The 17,031-nt window shown below is 40.3% G+C and overlaps 1 protein-coding gene and 1 long non-coding RNA gene across 2 annotated transcripts in view; one reads left to right on the forward strand and one right to left on the reverse strand.

Moving 5' to 3' along the window:
- LOC309643626 overlaps positions 1-17,031 on the reverse strand; it is a 397,818-nt gene that overhangs the window by 362,395 nt on the left and 18,392 nt on the right. The window lies entirely within an intron of this gene.
- LOC309643624 (cytosolic 5'-nucleotidase 1B-like) overlaps positions 955-17,031 on the forward strand; it is a 37,346-nt gene continuing 21,269 nt past the window's right edge. Inside the window, 1 exon segment of the mRNA XM_082426458.1 lies at positions 955-17,029. Coding sequence (XP_082282584.1) covers positions 16,895-17,029 — 135 coding nt within the window. The 5' untranslated portion in view covers positions 955-16,894.

The raw sequence follows: 17,031 nt of genomic DNA on the forward strand, positions 1-17,031 counted from the left end.
CCGTACCAACTAATAATCCCAGCCACACAGCTACAACATGTCCCATGCCAGCTGCCAAGCTTAAAGGCCCAAAACTGCGAGACCTATGCAAAGAAAGTTGTAACGCCTTATGCCAGTGCTAGCGGTACTCAAAACCTCATTCTCCTCGTGTTATTTTCAGCTCTAAATTCCAGTCCCTCTAACTATGGCTCAACTCTTTCTGGCCAATGAGCTTATATTTGGAGTTTTAATTTGTGATAGTAATACTTTTGTCCCCAGTTTGAGTTTGGGACTAGTTGAGAATTAGACATGGCTATCAGAGAGACCAAACATCAGATGTGTTACTTAAAATAACTAGATAAGAGGATATGAATTAAATGAAAACTCACAGGGAACTTTCTAATATTTCCTCCAAACTTCAGTTTACCCAAAAGCAGAGCGGACGACTGGAGACATGCCCAGCTGGCCAGAGTTCCCTGGTAATCTGACCTCATGGTGAAGAGAAGACCCAGAGGTACCGTCTATGCCGCAGCCACATCTGAAAGAAAGTGAATCTAGGAGAAGCTGAACCAAACCGCTTGCTTCGAAACTCACCCATTAGATAAGTCATGCCTATCCCTGTGGAAAGGAGTACGTAGAGGTAGGAGGGCAAAAAATTCCAGGAGATGTCCCTCTGGCCAGAACACTGAAACATAAAGCTCAGGGAGTGTGGGTTTCCATCTAACAGCACTGGCAACAAATAGCTCAAGTCTTGAAAATGTTTTGATCTAAAGATCCAGTAAAGGCATTTCCAGAAATATGTCCAAAGAAAATAATCAGTGATACAAATAAGCAGTTATGTATCAATATCCTCATTTTAACAGTAGAGCAGGAAAAGAAATCAAGGCAATAAGGAAAAAGAATAGTATGTCTCTACTAAATGTTTTCTAAATGCTTTTAATGAAATCAAAAGGTATTCGTGTTATAACAGGGAATTTTAAAAAGGCAGCAAAATTTTATTACAACAAAATCCCAAAATGTTTTTTCTAATTATTTCCACAAAAATCTAAAATAGATAAGAAACATTACAGGTATATTTTTTTCTTATTATGTATTTTCTAAATGTTCTACAAGGAGCATATATTATTAATAAAATCAGGATAAGATTATTTGTTTCAATCTTCCCAGCATATCCAATCCATGATTTACTATGTATACTAATTTCATAAAAAAAGAATTTTATATTTAGGTATCACTCTTCTCATGAGTTAAACAAAAACAAACTTAAACCTGTATAGCATATTACCATATAGGGAACAAATGAAAATTCCTATCTGTGTGGATATCCCCATTATTTCCACAATATAAAACAGAAAATACATATTTTATCCTACTGCTGTAATTTACCTAAAAAATGGGGACAAATATCTAATATACTTATTGATTTTAGTGAAACTAATCCATGAACAAATAAATTAGTTTCTGTGAACAACAGCAATATCATCTTTTAATTATTCATGACCAGGGTTGCCAGATAAAATATAGTATGTTCAATCAAATTTGAATTTATGATAAACAATTTTTTATTCTAAGTATGTCCTTTGCAATATTTGAGAGGGTCCATGCAATATTTGGAACATATTTATACTAAGAAATCATTAACTGTTTATCTGAAATACCAATTTAATTGGCCACCCTGAATTTTTATTTGCTCAATCTGGCAACCCTATTTATGATATCATTTCAGAAAGCCACATTCTCTGCTCTGAATATTCATTACTCTAGCTCCAGCAGGGGCTAAACAACTGAATTAACTGGAAAACAATTCATCAAGCTAAAGCTAGAGCTTTCTAATTCAGAGGGAAACACTCCCCAAGGCGGACACCTGAAGAGATTCCAAGCTCGTGAATGCTGCTGTGTACGCCACTCGGTAACTGCCTTTGCACACCTCTCTCTCTCCCCATCCCTGATGAACGGCCCCAGGAAAAACAAGAGCAGCAGGGAATCCAAGTGCCCTCATTTCCAAACGAATTCTAAGTGAAATATGTGGGAGCCCAGCAATCCTTCCCTGACTCTCAGAGCCACCCAGCCACACGGCTGAAGAGCACGACAGCTGCGGGAGGGAGCGTGGGGCTGCACCAGTGGTGGGTCCTCTCTGACGCCCCGAAAGCAGGAAGCCAGGGATCGCCACTGGAATACCTGTTACCACGGGAAGAAACAAGGAAGAAGTTGTCTGGCTTCTTTCTTCTTACCCCTAAGATGTTTATCTCACACTGTGATCACAGAAAGATGAAGGCTGGGCAAGGACAAGAAGGACACTTGGACAACTGCTGTCATTATCCTGCGGCTATTATCCAATGGCCATTATTCCATTGTTGTATGAACAATAAAGCTATAGACCAAAAGATGCAGGATTCAAACCCCCTGGTTCAGGGTTTCCCTAGTGGCGCAGTGGTTAAGAATCCGCCTGCCAATGCAGGGGACTCGGGCTCGAGCCCTGGTCCGGGAGGATCCCACATGCCACGGAGCAATTAAGCCCATGTGCCACAACTACTGAGCCTGCACTGTAGAGCCCACGAGCCACAACTACTGAGCCCGCGTGCCACAATTACTGAAGCCCGCGAGCCTACAGCCCGTGCTCTGCAACAAGAGAAGCCACCACAATGAGAAGCCCGCACACCGCAACGAAGAGTAGCCCCAGCTCGCCGCAACTAGAGAAAGCCCACACGCTGCAACGAAGACCCAACACAGCCAAAAATAAATAAATAAAATAAATAAATTTTTTGAAAAAAAAAAAAACAAACCCTGGCTCACGTTTAGGTGAGACCTCATCCTCCAGAAGATTTTGGTAGCCAGATGGCTCTCTGGATCCTTCATTAAGTACTGAGCTCAAGCCTCAAAAGATACCTACTCACTGTTTGGTGCAGTTGTTTAAAAGGAAGATCAGCAACAATACTGAAGTCTGAAAATCAGATCAGTGGGAATAAGAAGGAATCCAGCAGAGGGCCTCAAAAAGAGGACATGTTCACTGTCTGACCTTTTAACCAGGTGACCCACCATGCCAAAAGGGACTCGCAAGGGCAGGTCCAGGTTCCTCCCGGAATAACCTCCCCTCCCCCCGCAATTCATCAAGACATGCCCATCCCAGCAAAGAGGTTTTATAACCTAGTAGAGAAAGTGACAATTAGATAGCATCAGGGTTAACGCCTGTTGTTCAATCACAAAAATGGCCCTAAGACTCAAGCTGATGAATTATACATTCATCACCCTGCAATCATACATTTACTAATCCTGCAACTGTCCTCTTCACCTGCCATGGTCCTGCACACACAAAGTGAGGACAAGCACCATTGTCCAACAGTTTGAAACCTATACGATTAGCCCAACGCTGACTGGATACAAACCGAAACAGAAATGATGCCTTTTGTATTCTAATTTTTGCAACTTAAATGTCATTTGCTTTCAAAACTATTCCAGTATTTATTTTTTGTCTGCATTTTGCTGAAAAGCCAATGCTTTCCTGGTGTGCGGTGAGCGTATTTTCTTTTAGCCCCACCCTTTGCGACACTAAATACTTTAGTTATGTGTCACTTGCCTTAAGAGCCTGAGGAACCCTGCTTCTAGTCCTCTTCACCCAGCCTAGCTTCTCAATTGAAGTTTCCTTACCTACCTAGGCTGATTGTCTCCACATGCACTGTGGCTGGAAGTTTTCATTCAGCCAGCCCTGTAGTATACACAAAGCAGCAGAGACCTGAAAGAAATGACTCCTAGTCATTAGGAATAAGTTCTATTCCCATTTTTCCAAGCTTTTTTTTAACTGATACTGGTAATGAAAGGCATCTGAAAATATTCCAAAAATTGAAATGCACTGTCTTCATCAACAAAATACTTCTGATAACTGTTTGCAAAGCGAGTCTGCTGTTAGAGAACCTAAAAGTCTGGGCTCTCCACTGACACGGGCATCCAACAGTGTGCTCCTTCCTCGCTGAATCCATGAGGGTGTGAAGTGGGAAAGGATTTTTAATACATCTTGGCTACCACTCTGTCTTATGAGAGGAGAGCATCTAAACTAAGATGACTCTGTCAGGCTGCTTTCCCCTCACAGAAATAAAAACTGGGTTTATCTCCTGGGTATCTTCATCAGGAGAGTAAAACTCAATTGCTGTGCATCAAAAAGGACCACCTCGGGCTTCCCTGGTGGCACAGTGGTTGAGAATCTGCCTGCCAATGCAGGGGACACGGGTTCGAGCCCTGGTCTGGGAAGATCCCACATGCTGCGGAGCAACTAGGCCCGTGAACCACAGTTACTGAGCCTGCGCGTCTGGAGCCTGTGTTCCGCAACAAGAGAGGCCGCGACAGTGAGAGGCCCGCGCACTGTGATGAAGAGTGGCCCCCGCTTGCCGCAACTAGAGGAAGCCCTCGCGCGGAAACGAAGACCCAACACAGCCAAAAATAAATAAATAAATAATAAAAAAGAAAAAAAGAAAAAAAAGGACCACCTCCCCACTTTGATACAATGTTGGGATGGGGAGTTGTCAAGAGGCAGAAAGTCTGGTTGAGGGCCAAGGCTTCTGTTTGCTAGAAGTACTATAAGGAACAGTGCATAAGGCCTGGTGTCAGCGCCAGCTTCCTCACCTATAACATAGGAATGAAACCCTGCCTCCTAGGCCTATTGTAGGAAATGAATAAGATAATTTGAGCAAAAATATTCTACAACATGGATGGACCTAGAGATTGTCACACTGAGTGAAGTAAGTCAGACAGAGAAAGACAAATATCATTTGATATAGCTTACACGTGGAATCTAAAAAACGGTACAAATGAACTTACCTACAAAACAGAAATAGAGGTACAGATGTAGAAAATAAACTTCTGGTTACCAGGGGGTAAGTGGGGGGGGGGAGGGATAAATTGGAAGATTGGGATTGACATATACACACTACTATATATAAAATAGATAACTAATAAGGACCTACTATATAGCACAGGGAACTCTATTCAATACTCTGTAATGGCCTATATGGGAAAATAATCTTAAAAAGAGTGTATATATGTATACGTATAACTGATTCACTTTGTTGTACACCTGAAACTAACACAACATGGTAAATCAACTATACGCCAATAAAAATTTTTTAAAATTCTACAAATTGTAACGACCCTGATAAAAGCAAGTTCATAGCATGTGAGTTGTAGCTACAGAGGAGAATGTCTCTAGAGGATTCCTCTCAACGCACAGGCAGAAATCATGATTTAAAAATAATGCTTTTATTTTAATATATGTGTTTTAAACAATGTATATCTGCACCAAACAGATATGTAACCCTGGAAAAAAAAAATAGCATGCTGGTAGTTTCAGTTTGTTTATTTTAGACCACTTACAGAATAGCACAGTTTTTCTCTCTCTCTAAAATCCTTTCCTAATCAATAATGTGTTTAACCTCAACTTTAAGGAGGTATTTAAATTAGCACATGATTCTCAAGTTCTTTCTTCCCAGAGCAGTTCCACAGAGTAACTTTCTAAATATTGCTTTTGTCTGGGCCAAATCATCTTGCAATGCCAGAAATACATTACTGCAAAGTTGCATTATAAGACAGTGCCATCATAACAAAATGGTGAAAACCAGAGCAGTTTTTATTAATAACAGCAGAACCTAATTTCATGGGTTTTAATTTACCATTTTTATATTTTACAATGACATTATCCAGATATAAATTGTTATGATGAGAAGCTATTCACTAGGGACAGAAAAAAAAGTTAGAACTCTGCTTTTAAAATAAGACTTTGCATATATCAGTGAAGGACACACTAATAAAGATTGGTCTGGAACATTTCTCTTTATGACGATTGACTTATCAGCAATAGTTACTGCAGCAGAATTGGAAATTACATAATTGCCAGAAACTGTAGATATTTGACTTGGCAAGAACCCTAGGTTTATCTGATTTATTTTTGTAAGAATTGGGCCCCGTGGATATTTAGAAATGTTTAATGAAAGAACAGTAGAATATAAATGAAACAAGCAAAAATCCTCTTTTCAAAGGCTGAATTTAACTCCATCATCACTGTTGTGATAACACAAATAAACCAAAGACAAACCTTTGGTGATGGCGTTGGGGAAAATTAAAACATTATGAGCTACTAACATCTGGACATTTTCTCCCTCTTCAAAATCATTCTCGTCCATTCTCTGCCTACTATTTATCAGTGGGCACTGCATAATGTGACACCGAGCCTCGGAACATATGCACAGTAAAGAGAGAACAAAACCCGAAGGGCCACATTCATGTACATTCTGACTTCTGTCTGCACTCAGGGAGGAGGCCATCCATTGTTGAGAAAAACAGAGAGACAGAGAGAGAGAAAGAGACAAGAGTTTTACTAACCCCAGATTCTGTTCTCCTGCCTTTGGACCTCCAATGCCTGGTATAAAGCTTGTTACAAAGCTGATTCTCAATAAGTGTTTTGTTGTTGAACTGAAGCAAATGAGAAAGATAGACTAAGAGAAAATAAAATAAAGCAGCTAGATATGGTAAGAAGAGACAGCCTGCAAAGATCTGGTTTCTATTCCTGGTTGCATCATCAACTGGCTTTATGATCTTAGGTTAAGTTCTTTTTTCTTTCTAGACCTTGGTTTCCTCATCTGTAAAATGAGTCCATTTTTCTTGATGGTATCTGAAATATCATCCACTCCATTAACCCCTAGTTCAGAAGGTTCCTATCAGAAGTGATGAGGGTGGGAACTAGACAATGATGGTGAGGATGGTACAGATTCAAGAGATGTCATGATGTTGATGCTGAAGAACTCAGTGCCCAAATGAATGGCAGGATGGCAGAGCTAGGAGAGGCTTTGCATAACTCTTGTGTTCCTGCTCAGGCAACAAGGCTCACAGGGGTAAGAAACATAGGACAGGGAAAAGATTTTGGAAGGAGTGGATAAGTCTAATTTTGGACATGTCAAGTTTTAGATGTCTGTGGGTCATCAGGCAGCACCGATACCTATGTTTTCTTAGAATAGTCTCTGTTGAGCTATTGAGTAGACTAATTAATTACTGAGAACATTTTGGCTGATAGTTGGAAAAACGCAAATGGGTACAATCTCATTCAAGCCCAGGATTAATGGAGATAGGATTGGGAGTCATTTTCAGGTCACAGAAATCACCTCTTCAAACCCTAGTCTGTCCTCTGATATAGAAAGTCTTTCCAATAGGGGAAACAATGTCTTATATTCTTTTTTAATTAATCCAGGAAACATTTATTTCAACTACTGTATGAGGCACTGGAGATGCAGAGATGATTAATTCATAGGCCCTGTCCCCCAAGGTTTCCACAGACTAATGGAAAGGAAAAATACGAGAACAAGAAAGTGTAAATCATGTGCTTAGTGCTTAGGATAGAGGCTGCAGGGGGTGCTGTGGAAGGGACCACCATACGACAATGGACATGTGATGGGAGGACACGGCTGGTTTTGAAGGATACTAAGGAGGTCAAGCCAAAAGATGCTAATGAGTAACAGGATGTGACAAGGAGGAAGATGCAGGGTCTAGGATAAATCCAGGATTTTACCTGAGCTACTGGGAGGATAGTAGTGCCGTCCACAGAAATGGGAACACAGGCGTGGAAGCAAGCTTTGTTATTTTACTGGGGAGGAGAAAGTGGGCTGCCAAGGAGTCTAACCAGAAAACGCTACCAATCTTGAAGTCAAACTTCAAAAGACTGAAAAATGTCATGAAAGTCAATTTGGCCCATATGCATCCCCAGAAACACAGAATCCAAGCTGGACTAGACTTGGAGTCTGAGCTATGCCGCACTGAGGGACATTCACTGCTGAACTACATTTTACAACAATATTGGGGGGAGGAACCTCTAGAAACAAGCTGCTTGTTTCTCAAATAGCAAACACACATATTTTCTCACCACCAACGGAGCTGTTGCCAGGAAATCACACAGACCCCAAATAAAAAACAGGCCAAAGGAAAACAAAGAGAAAAGACTCCTAGTCTCCTGTTCATGGGGCACTGAAGTTCAGGGCAAGGCCCTCCTTAGGTGGTCACAGGGTCCAGATAAAATCCTCCCCAGAGTCCCTGAAATTTGTTTTTGCAGGTGAATCAGGAGGCAGGGGACCTGGGATAAGGATGGTTACTGAGTGCCTGTTCTGTGCCAGGCATTGTGCTTCATCCTTCACATTTCTTGTTTCCTTTCTCTCTATGAGGTCAGTATTATTATCATTCCTATCTTACAAATGAGGAAACAGGCTGTGAGGTTAAGCAACTTGCAGAGACCCATAGGAAGTGGCAGCACTGATGCTCAAAGCCAAGCCTGCAGACCACGTTGCTTTTCTCCACAATATACTGTCTGTCCAAAGAGAGCTGCCTGAGAGCTCCTGATGCATGGAAGTGAAGCTCCTACCACTGCCACCGCCACACAGGAAAGAGCTTAGTGACAATGCAGGGGCAGCATAATGAGCACGAATATAGGTAGATGCCTCAACCCTCTCTTTCTTTTTTGTTGTGTGTTTTTTTTTTTCTTATTTTAAAACAACCTAACAGAGAAAGCCCCTGAGTCCTCACAGCCCCTCTCAGATCATGGGTCCTCCGAGCAAGCTGATAACTACCACCAGGTCCCAGGCTAGGAGGTATTTCTCTGCTTTGTTCTATTCAGGCTTGGCTCTGGAAAGCGGAAGCATCACAGCATCATACAGAACCAGACAGCTTAAAGGCAGCCTCTGTGAAATCCAGGACATGTCCTCCTTAACACACCGTAGCTCCAGGTGCAGCCGCTTATATGCCATGAACATGAGGGTACGTACTGAAGTTCTACTTAGCACTTGCTCATCTGGCCGGCATGCAACAGGAAACTGAATAATTTGTTTCTTTGGATGAGGCATAGCAAGCTGATTAATGATGTGAGGGAGAGTGGGCTAAGGAGGGGAGTTCTACAAATGTTTCTTTTAGGTGAGCCATAGCAGGCGTGGGGAAAGAAAGGTGTGCATTGTAAGGGGTGGCAGGCCGTGTTTGGCTAATTAGGGTTTGGTTAATGCTGGTGAGTGTCGAACATTCTTGCTAATGGCTGTTACTAATGGGAGAAATGGGATCATTTGTTAACTTTACTTACAAAAGTAAGTGTTGAAGGCAGGATGGAGAAAAAAAGGTGAACATGGACCATTTTGGCTAAGCCAAATGAGAAGTGGAAAAAACTCCTCATGATTTTCTTAAAAAGATCAAGACCCCGATTTCACACTGGCACCAAGTTCCCTTGCCTTTATGAGAAAGTGGTCACCAATTTCTACTTGGCCTGCCTGATTTTTAAGCCCTGTGGCCATCTTCTAATTGACCTTTTCTCCCTGTTCAAACATGCAGACTTTTTTTAAATGGAAGTTGTCTTGGAGGTGTGTGTTATTAAGAACTTACTGTGAACTGTGCTACGTGCTTTTACTTGTATGATTTCATTCAAGTTTTACAACAAAATGGTGAGACGTATATAAACATTTAATTCCTATTTTACAGATGAGAAGATTGAAGCTCAGAACGCTAACCTACACAGCAATTAAGTAACACTTTTATTTTTGAAGGACTTATAGTTTAAAGAGCATCTTTAACTTTACGACTTCCCTCAGGATAACTTTTTAAAAATATTTTCTAAAGTACAAGTGTTTTACATTTTTTTTACTCTTTCCCAATCCATCAATCACATCCCATCACATTGTGCCACAGACAGAGTTCTCTGGCTCCCTGAATCCCTGGTATCTACTGAGTCATGTGGATAATCAAGATGGACAGACTCAAGAAACGTGAACTTCAAAAACAACTTATTCTTCACTGGTGAATTCTGAATGGTATACTCTCCTCTCTGGAAAACCTTCCCAGAACTTGTACTTTGCAGCCTTGACCTATGTAAGCAGAACGCTGACATAACTGCCATCTGGGCAGGGCCTGGTATATGCACATTGGCCTCCAGTCAATATTTTGGACAAGGAATTTCCACTTACCAGCTTTTGGCAAGAGAACTGTGCATACACACCATAAACAGGACTGATATGAGAAGCTACTCCTTAATCAGGCTCTGAGACTTATAGAGACACAGCCTTGTTGGATAGGGCTCATATTTAGAAACTATGAAGACTTGTCTGATCTAATTATTTAGACAATTCAATTAACTGCATAGGGTTTCAGACTGACCTGCTGTTAAGCTGGGGATAGAAGAATGGGCCACTGGAGAAGCTCCCTGAAGAGGAAGTGTGATTAAACAAACAAACAATCGTTTTAAGCTTTAGAGGCAGGTAGGACTGAGTTAGAAACTTGATTCTACCAACTGCCAATTTTGTGACTTTGGACAAGTTGCCTCACTCAGTTTGGTAGTTAAAAAGTAGTAAATAGTCTGAAATATGAAAAGTGTCCTATGATTAAAATCATGAGCTCTCATTGTCCATATTTTTTCACTCATAAAGATTTCACACCATCCCTATGCATTTCAAAAGGGAAAAAGCAGTCACTGCAAGCCTTTGAGGGCCTAGGCTCTAGAACTCACACAATGTTACTTCCCAGCACCACATGAAATAAAGCAAGTCACAGGCAGGCCTGGATTCAAGGGGTGGGAAATCTCTACTTCCTGATGAGAGTGGCTGCAAGATACTGTGTATGACCCCGTCAGCCACAGAAACAGGAACTCTGGGCCAAGCACATTACAAGCATTACATATATATTCCTCCCTAAAAGACTCAAACTAGGTATCATAACACCCACCTTATAGAGATGAAAAACAAGGTGCAGAGATGTTAAGGGACTTACCGTGATTAACTACGTGTTAGTAGCAGGGCTGGCTTTTAAATGCAGGTTTATTTGACTCAAAAGCCAACATTGATACCTGATATATTTTGAAGGCCAATCATGAGAGATGCCATTTCTACAGAAAGGAGCTAAGAAGGATAAATCACTTTATCCCCACATTTATTTTCAGTACTATTCCAAAAGAAACACTGTGAGCGCATAAACACTCTATGCAGGGGTCAAGGTGCTCCCAGGTCTGTTCCACACCTGCCTCAGTCACAGACTCTCCGAGGGCTACAGGCATATGTCCACCACTCCTCCAAAAATATCCAAACACATGAATCTAAGAGACTTAAGAATAAGCTCAGACACCTCTCCATCTATTAACTTTCCCAGCCCATACTCTCAAAAAATAGGAAATGTATATAAATCAAGTGCCCGAAGAAACCCCAGTTAGCCTGTATTCCTTGAGGTAGATGGTGGTGGTCAATAATTTCCAAGCCTGGGTTTTACTCATTTAGCTCTGTGTTTTGAAAGCTCACTAAGGTAAAGTCAGTTAAATGAGTGTGGTAGGCAAAATTCTACAATCATGTCCCCACAAAAGACTTTTATCCTTAAATGATTCCCTCCCTTGTGAATATAGTGGGACATCACCCCCATGAGTAGGTTTTGTACATCGCAAAAGGGATTCTGTAGCTATAATTCAGCTTACTCATCAGCTGACTCCAGGTTAATTTAAAAGGAGATTTTTTTCCAAGTGGACATAACCTAATCATGTGATTTCTTCCAGAACAAAGCATTGCCTCTGTCTGTTAACAAAAGAGAAAGGCAGAGATTCAAAGCAGGAGAGGAATTCAACACAAGGGAGGTTCTCCGTTAATGAGAGGGAGGTCCTGGGGCAAGAATCTGAGAATGGCCTCTAGGAGCTGAGAGTAAACCTTGGCCAACATCCAGCAACTTGGACCTCAGTCCTACAGTCACAAGAGACTGGATTGTGCCAACAGCACGAATGGACTTGGAAGCAGATTCCTCCCCAGGGCTTCCAAGTAAGAGCCCATCCTGGTTTACACCTTGTTTTCAGCCTTAGGAGATCCTGAGCAGAGAACTCAGTTAAGCCCACCTAGACTTCTAGCCTGAGGAACTATGATATAATAAATACACTTGTTTTAAGCTGCTAAATGAATGGTGATCTGTTACAAAGAGGTAGAAAATGAACACAGCAAGCCAATTCAAGTGACAGATGGGGACAAAAGGAAATCCTGACTCTTTCTCCTTTTCCACAACCCATTCCGTTGTCTCAGGAAAGGTGAAGCTGTGTTGACTAATATTAGGCCCAACATGCCCCAAACTATCCATTCTATGACACGGACGGTGTCCATTGCTAACTGTATTAAATTTTCCAAATTAGTCTTGATTGGAAATATCATTAGACCACATATTCTCATTTTCAATCTGACAGTCTAGTTATGCCATAATAGCATATCTACTTGGTAAGGCATCGATGATAACATCACAGCAATGCTTTTTGCAAAATTCTTTGTTCATAATTCACTAAAACAAAATGATAATGAACATATCTATTATTGCTATGCCCGTTATTATACTACCTATAATCCTTACAGCCTTCCTGACAGGTAGATGTTACTATTCTAATTTTTTTTTTAATTTATTTATTATTTATTTATTATTTATTTTTGGCTGTGTTGGGTCTTCATTTCTGTGCGAGGGCTTTCTCTAGTTGTGGCAAGCGGGGGCCACTTTTCATCATGGTGCGCGGGCCTCTCACTATCGCAGCCTCTCTTGTTGCGGAGCACAGGCTCCAGATGCGCAGGCTCAGTAGTTGTGGCTCACGGGCCTAGTTGCTCCACGGCATGTGGGATCTTCCCAGACCAGGGCTCGAACCCGTGTCCCCTGCATTGGCAGGCAGATTCTCAACCACTGCGCCACCAGGGAAGCCCACTATTCCGATTTTGAGGGCAACAAAACTGAAATTTGAATGGAGTAAGTGGTCCAAATACATTGATTAGCAGAGGCAGAATTTGAGTGAATGCGGTATCATTTATTGAGGCGACAAACACTGAGCAGAAAGCAGGTTTTAGGATTGAAATCAAGAGTTCTGATTTGGATATGCCAATTTGGAGATGCTACTGATCACCCAACTATATTTTTTAATGTACTAATCATTATGGACAGAAAAAGTTTGTACTAAGGAACTTGTACTTTAGCTAACGAAAGGAGATACTCGAGAAAATATTATTTATAATAGCAAAAACTTGGAGGTCCCCCAAGCATTCAATAGTAGGGAAATACACAAATTGTAGTGTACACACTCTAGAACATTGTGGAGTCATTAAATGTATGATTACTCAAACCAAGTGGACTGGGAGTTACACCACCAGCCCCCCTCGTTTTCAGGCCTTCAGACTCAGAGTAAACTACACCATTGGCTTTCCTGGTTCTCCAGCTTGCAGACAGTGTACTGTGGGACTTCTCAGCCTCCACGATCACATAAGCCAGTTCCCATAATAAATCTCCCCGTATATATCTCTATATATATCCTATTGGTTCTATTTCTCTGGAGCACGCTGACTAACACAGCTGCCTACATATATGTGTAGTTTTCCAGGCTCAATAACAGAGCTAAGAATCAGAATATAATAAAGGAAAACAAATGAGAAAATCTGAAAGAAAAACAAATAATTTTTTACATCACCCTTAGCACTCAGAACAAAACAAGATATTTACACATTGATACATAAAATAATTTAAAACACTCATTAGGCTCATATTCTATTCTGGGTGGTATGCTATGGGAAAAGAACAATAATCAAGGAACTTATTGAATATATGGATGCAGAGTTACACAGAAGAGACATGGAAGGGACCAGAAGCAAAAGCAGATCTTAGGTATAGGCTAGAGGACTGGTCAAAACCCAAAGACTTTTCCAATCCCTCCTCTCTGCAAAATCCTCCTCCTGTGTTTTGCAGAACACAAGCTGAGACACACAGCTTTTGTTCCTAACTGCTATTCTAATGCCTGCCCCTTCTCAGCCTGCCCTCCCTGTTCTGTCTGTGCCACTAAGACTATAGAGTTTAGGAAATGGGAAGAATCACCACACTGACATTTGATTGGTTATACATGGACATGAATAAGAAATATTTCTAAACTTCTGTTCCTACAACTAGATTGCAGTGTAGATTAAATCAGTTAAAGATTTTTTTCAATTTTAACTTTGTAGTATAGCTGTAGCAAAATTATCAGTAAAAGTAATAACTAATGTTCGTTAATCACTTATGAATGCCAATCACTGTCTTAAATACTTTTATTGCAACCATCACAACTACCATTTGATGTTGATACCATCATTATTTCCATTTTCTAAATGAGGAAATTGACATTTAGGACAATTAAACAACTTGTCTGGGATCACAGTGAGACACGAGGGGGTGAAGGATTCAAACCCAAGCAGTCTAACCTGGAGCATATGTATTTAACTATCTAGAAGATCCTTTGGAGAACTTTCATTAAAGCTGTCAAAAACTTCTGATATTCAAACTAAGTCATCAACTCCCATGAAGAGAGGCCAGAAATCTGTCTCAGTCCATGATGGTTTGACAAAATCAGGCTGGCATGGCACATGTGTCTTACCTAAAATCAGAACCATAAGTGAAGAACATTATTGGACGTTATAAACCAGAGTCAGGGACTGGATTTTACATATTCTTCTCTGTGTGTATACAAGAGGGACAGATTGTGTTTAAGAACGTTTAAAGATGGGGCAAACACCAGGAAAAACAGTGCAAGTATCATTCTGCCACACTATGTTTAGCCACATTAAGTGCTTTGACTTAATAAATGGAAATGGCCTTCCCATTGTGAAAGAAACACCAAACACTAAAGCTAAACTCAAGTCTAAACTCTGTGTCTAGAACAAGATCTCAGCTGTTAAAAAGTCTCCAGATTTTCAGAAAGTTCTCCAAAATCTGTCAGGATAAACAATAATAAATGCTCAGGTCCACAAATGAGTTTGCCATTCATTTTGGCAGTACCAGAAAATGTACAGCCACAAATGGGATTGATACAATGAGTAACTTACTAATGTTAAAGAGATTTAAAAAGAAGGAAGCAGTAATACTGATATTGCTACCTATTAAACATTTGAACATTGTTTAGACATTGATTCCTAAAAACCCAGACAATGGTTATGAGTGGATGCACTCAAATAATACTATTTCTTTTTATTTTTTAAGTCACATATTCAGAGAGTCAGTTAGTTACTATGGAATCACATGTGATGTCATAAATTTGACATTCTAAATGCAAACCTAGACTGAGCAACAGAAACAACAGGAAATGGAGCTGGGGAGAGGAAAACCTGCATAACAACAAAAGAATTTCAATAGTTAAAGAAATGAGTCAAACATCTCTGAAACAGAAAAAGAAGGTCAGTGAATTGAATGTCCTAGAATCTTGCCAAAGAACTGAGGAAGTGTAGATATCAGTCCATCATTTGCCTCTGGAAATGCTCTGCAGCAATCAAATTTCAGATGATGACCACACGTAGAGACAAAAGGAGAAGTAAAGAACATGAAGAGTGGAGAAAAAGGAGATTAAATCACGTGGTGTAAGTCCATCCAATAAGTCAGCACTTATTGAGCAAACGCTCATATGTTAGTGGTAAGAGGCGAAAACACAGTTGCTATCTTTGAAGAATGCACAACCTAGTAGGAAAGAGAATACATAAACAAAGTACAATTCAGTACTCAGTAAAAGTATGTACAAAAGACACAGGCAACACAGAGGAATGTTTAATACTGGGAACTTCTCCCAGGTCGTGCTGAGCTTGGTTCTGAAGAACACTGAAGGGAAAAGGAGGTTATAAGATATAAGGGTGGTACATAGACAAATACAAGTCATTTGGCAAAAACAGAACATAGAGACAGAGTGTAGAGTGGAGGGCACACAAGTTGGAGGTAGACAGGATACATCATGAGACTCCTGGTCTCTCTAACCAAGCGAATGAAGAGTGTATCCAGAAATGAAGCGTAAGCAGATTTACATTTTATAAATATCACCCTAAATAAATGGGGTAGATGGATCTAGAAGTTGAGAGGATTTAAGGCCATGAAATCTGGTCAAAAGCTATATTCTAAGAATGCAGACCCACAACGATCTGAGGCCTGGAACAGGAATGGAGAAGAGGGACTAGATTTAAAATACCTTTTGGAGTAAGTGACAGGACTTCATGGTGATAGTGTTGAGGGGGTTGATGGAAAGATTTTAGGATTAGTTCTAGGATTATGCAGCTATGCCATTCTCTTCAGACATAGACTCAGTCATTCAACTAACATCCACAAGATTTTTCCTGGGTGCAAGGCACAGAGCCTCAAGAGATTAACAGACTGCCCCTGAGCACTCTGGTCTATGCTAGAAGTTGAGCTCCTTAAACAGATAAATAACACTAATCTTGATTGCATTACAGCTACTGAATTGGCAGGAAACAATAGAAACACTGTTCCAATACAACAGTATTTCCTGCAGTTGAAAATGAAAACAAATATTTGAATAGATGTCCATGAAATAAGCCATTTTCTTATGCTCCCCTACATGGTCTTCCCTTTTAGTTTGTTAATAAGAGACCTCTTTTCACTCTTGATGCTATGAATAGTTAGAGAATATGAATAGAAGACATGCCTGTTGACTGATCTGTACAGGATTAAAGTCCTTGATTTAAAAAATCTATTATTGATGAGGCTCAGATCCACAGAAAATTGGTTTATGAATAAAACAAACAAGAGAAGTTTCAGTTCTACATGGCAAATGAAAAAGTTCCATAAGTAGCAACCTTCAGAGTAACAGAGAAAAAAAGTTGTTCTGTGTGAGTAGCTTCACATATAAATCCAAGTCCTGCTGACCCCTGGGAAATTCTCCCACAGCATTTCCCATGTTACCATTTTGTAAATGATAAATGCTTCATGTCTCAAATCTATAAACCAACAAATTTCTATATTAAAAATCTGTTTGTATAGTTGTCTGATATGTGTTCTTTTTACTCATTCTTGTTAGAACAGAGGAAAAATAATATCTATAATTTATATTTTTGATAGTGCCAAAGAGACAAATTCTAACTTTCATTTATCCTTTGATTCCCCAAACCCAAGGTTTCTAATGCCCCAAGATGAAAAATTAATAAACATTCTTTGTTTCCATATTAAGAATGAGACTGGACCGAGGTACTCAAAAGACAGCCTAGAAGCAGACAAATCTAGAAAGGATTCTGAGAAATCAGGAGTTCGTCTGAGCTG

This window comes from Balaenoptera physalus, assembly GCF_965194825.1.
Source record: "Balaenoptera physalus genome assembly, chromosome: 15".
In the NCBI taxonomy this organism is placed as follows: Eukaryota; Metazoa; Chordata; class Mammalia; order Artiodactyla; family Balaenopteridae; genus Balaenoptera; species Balaenoptera physalus.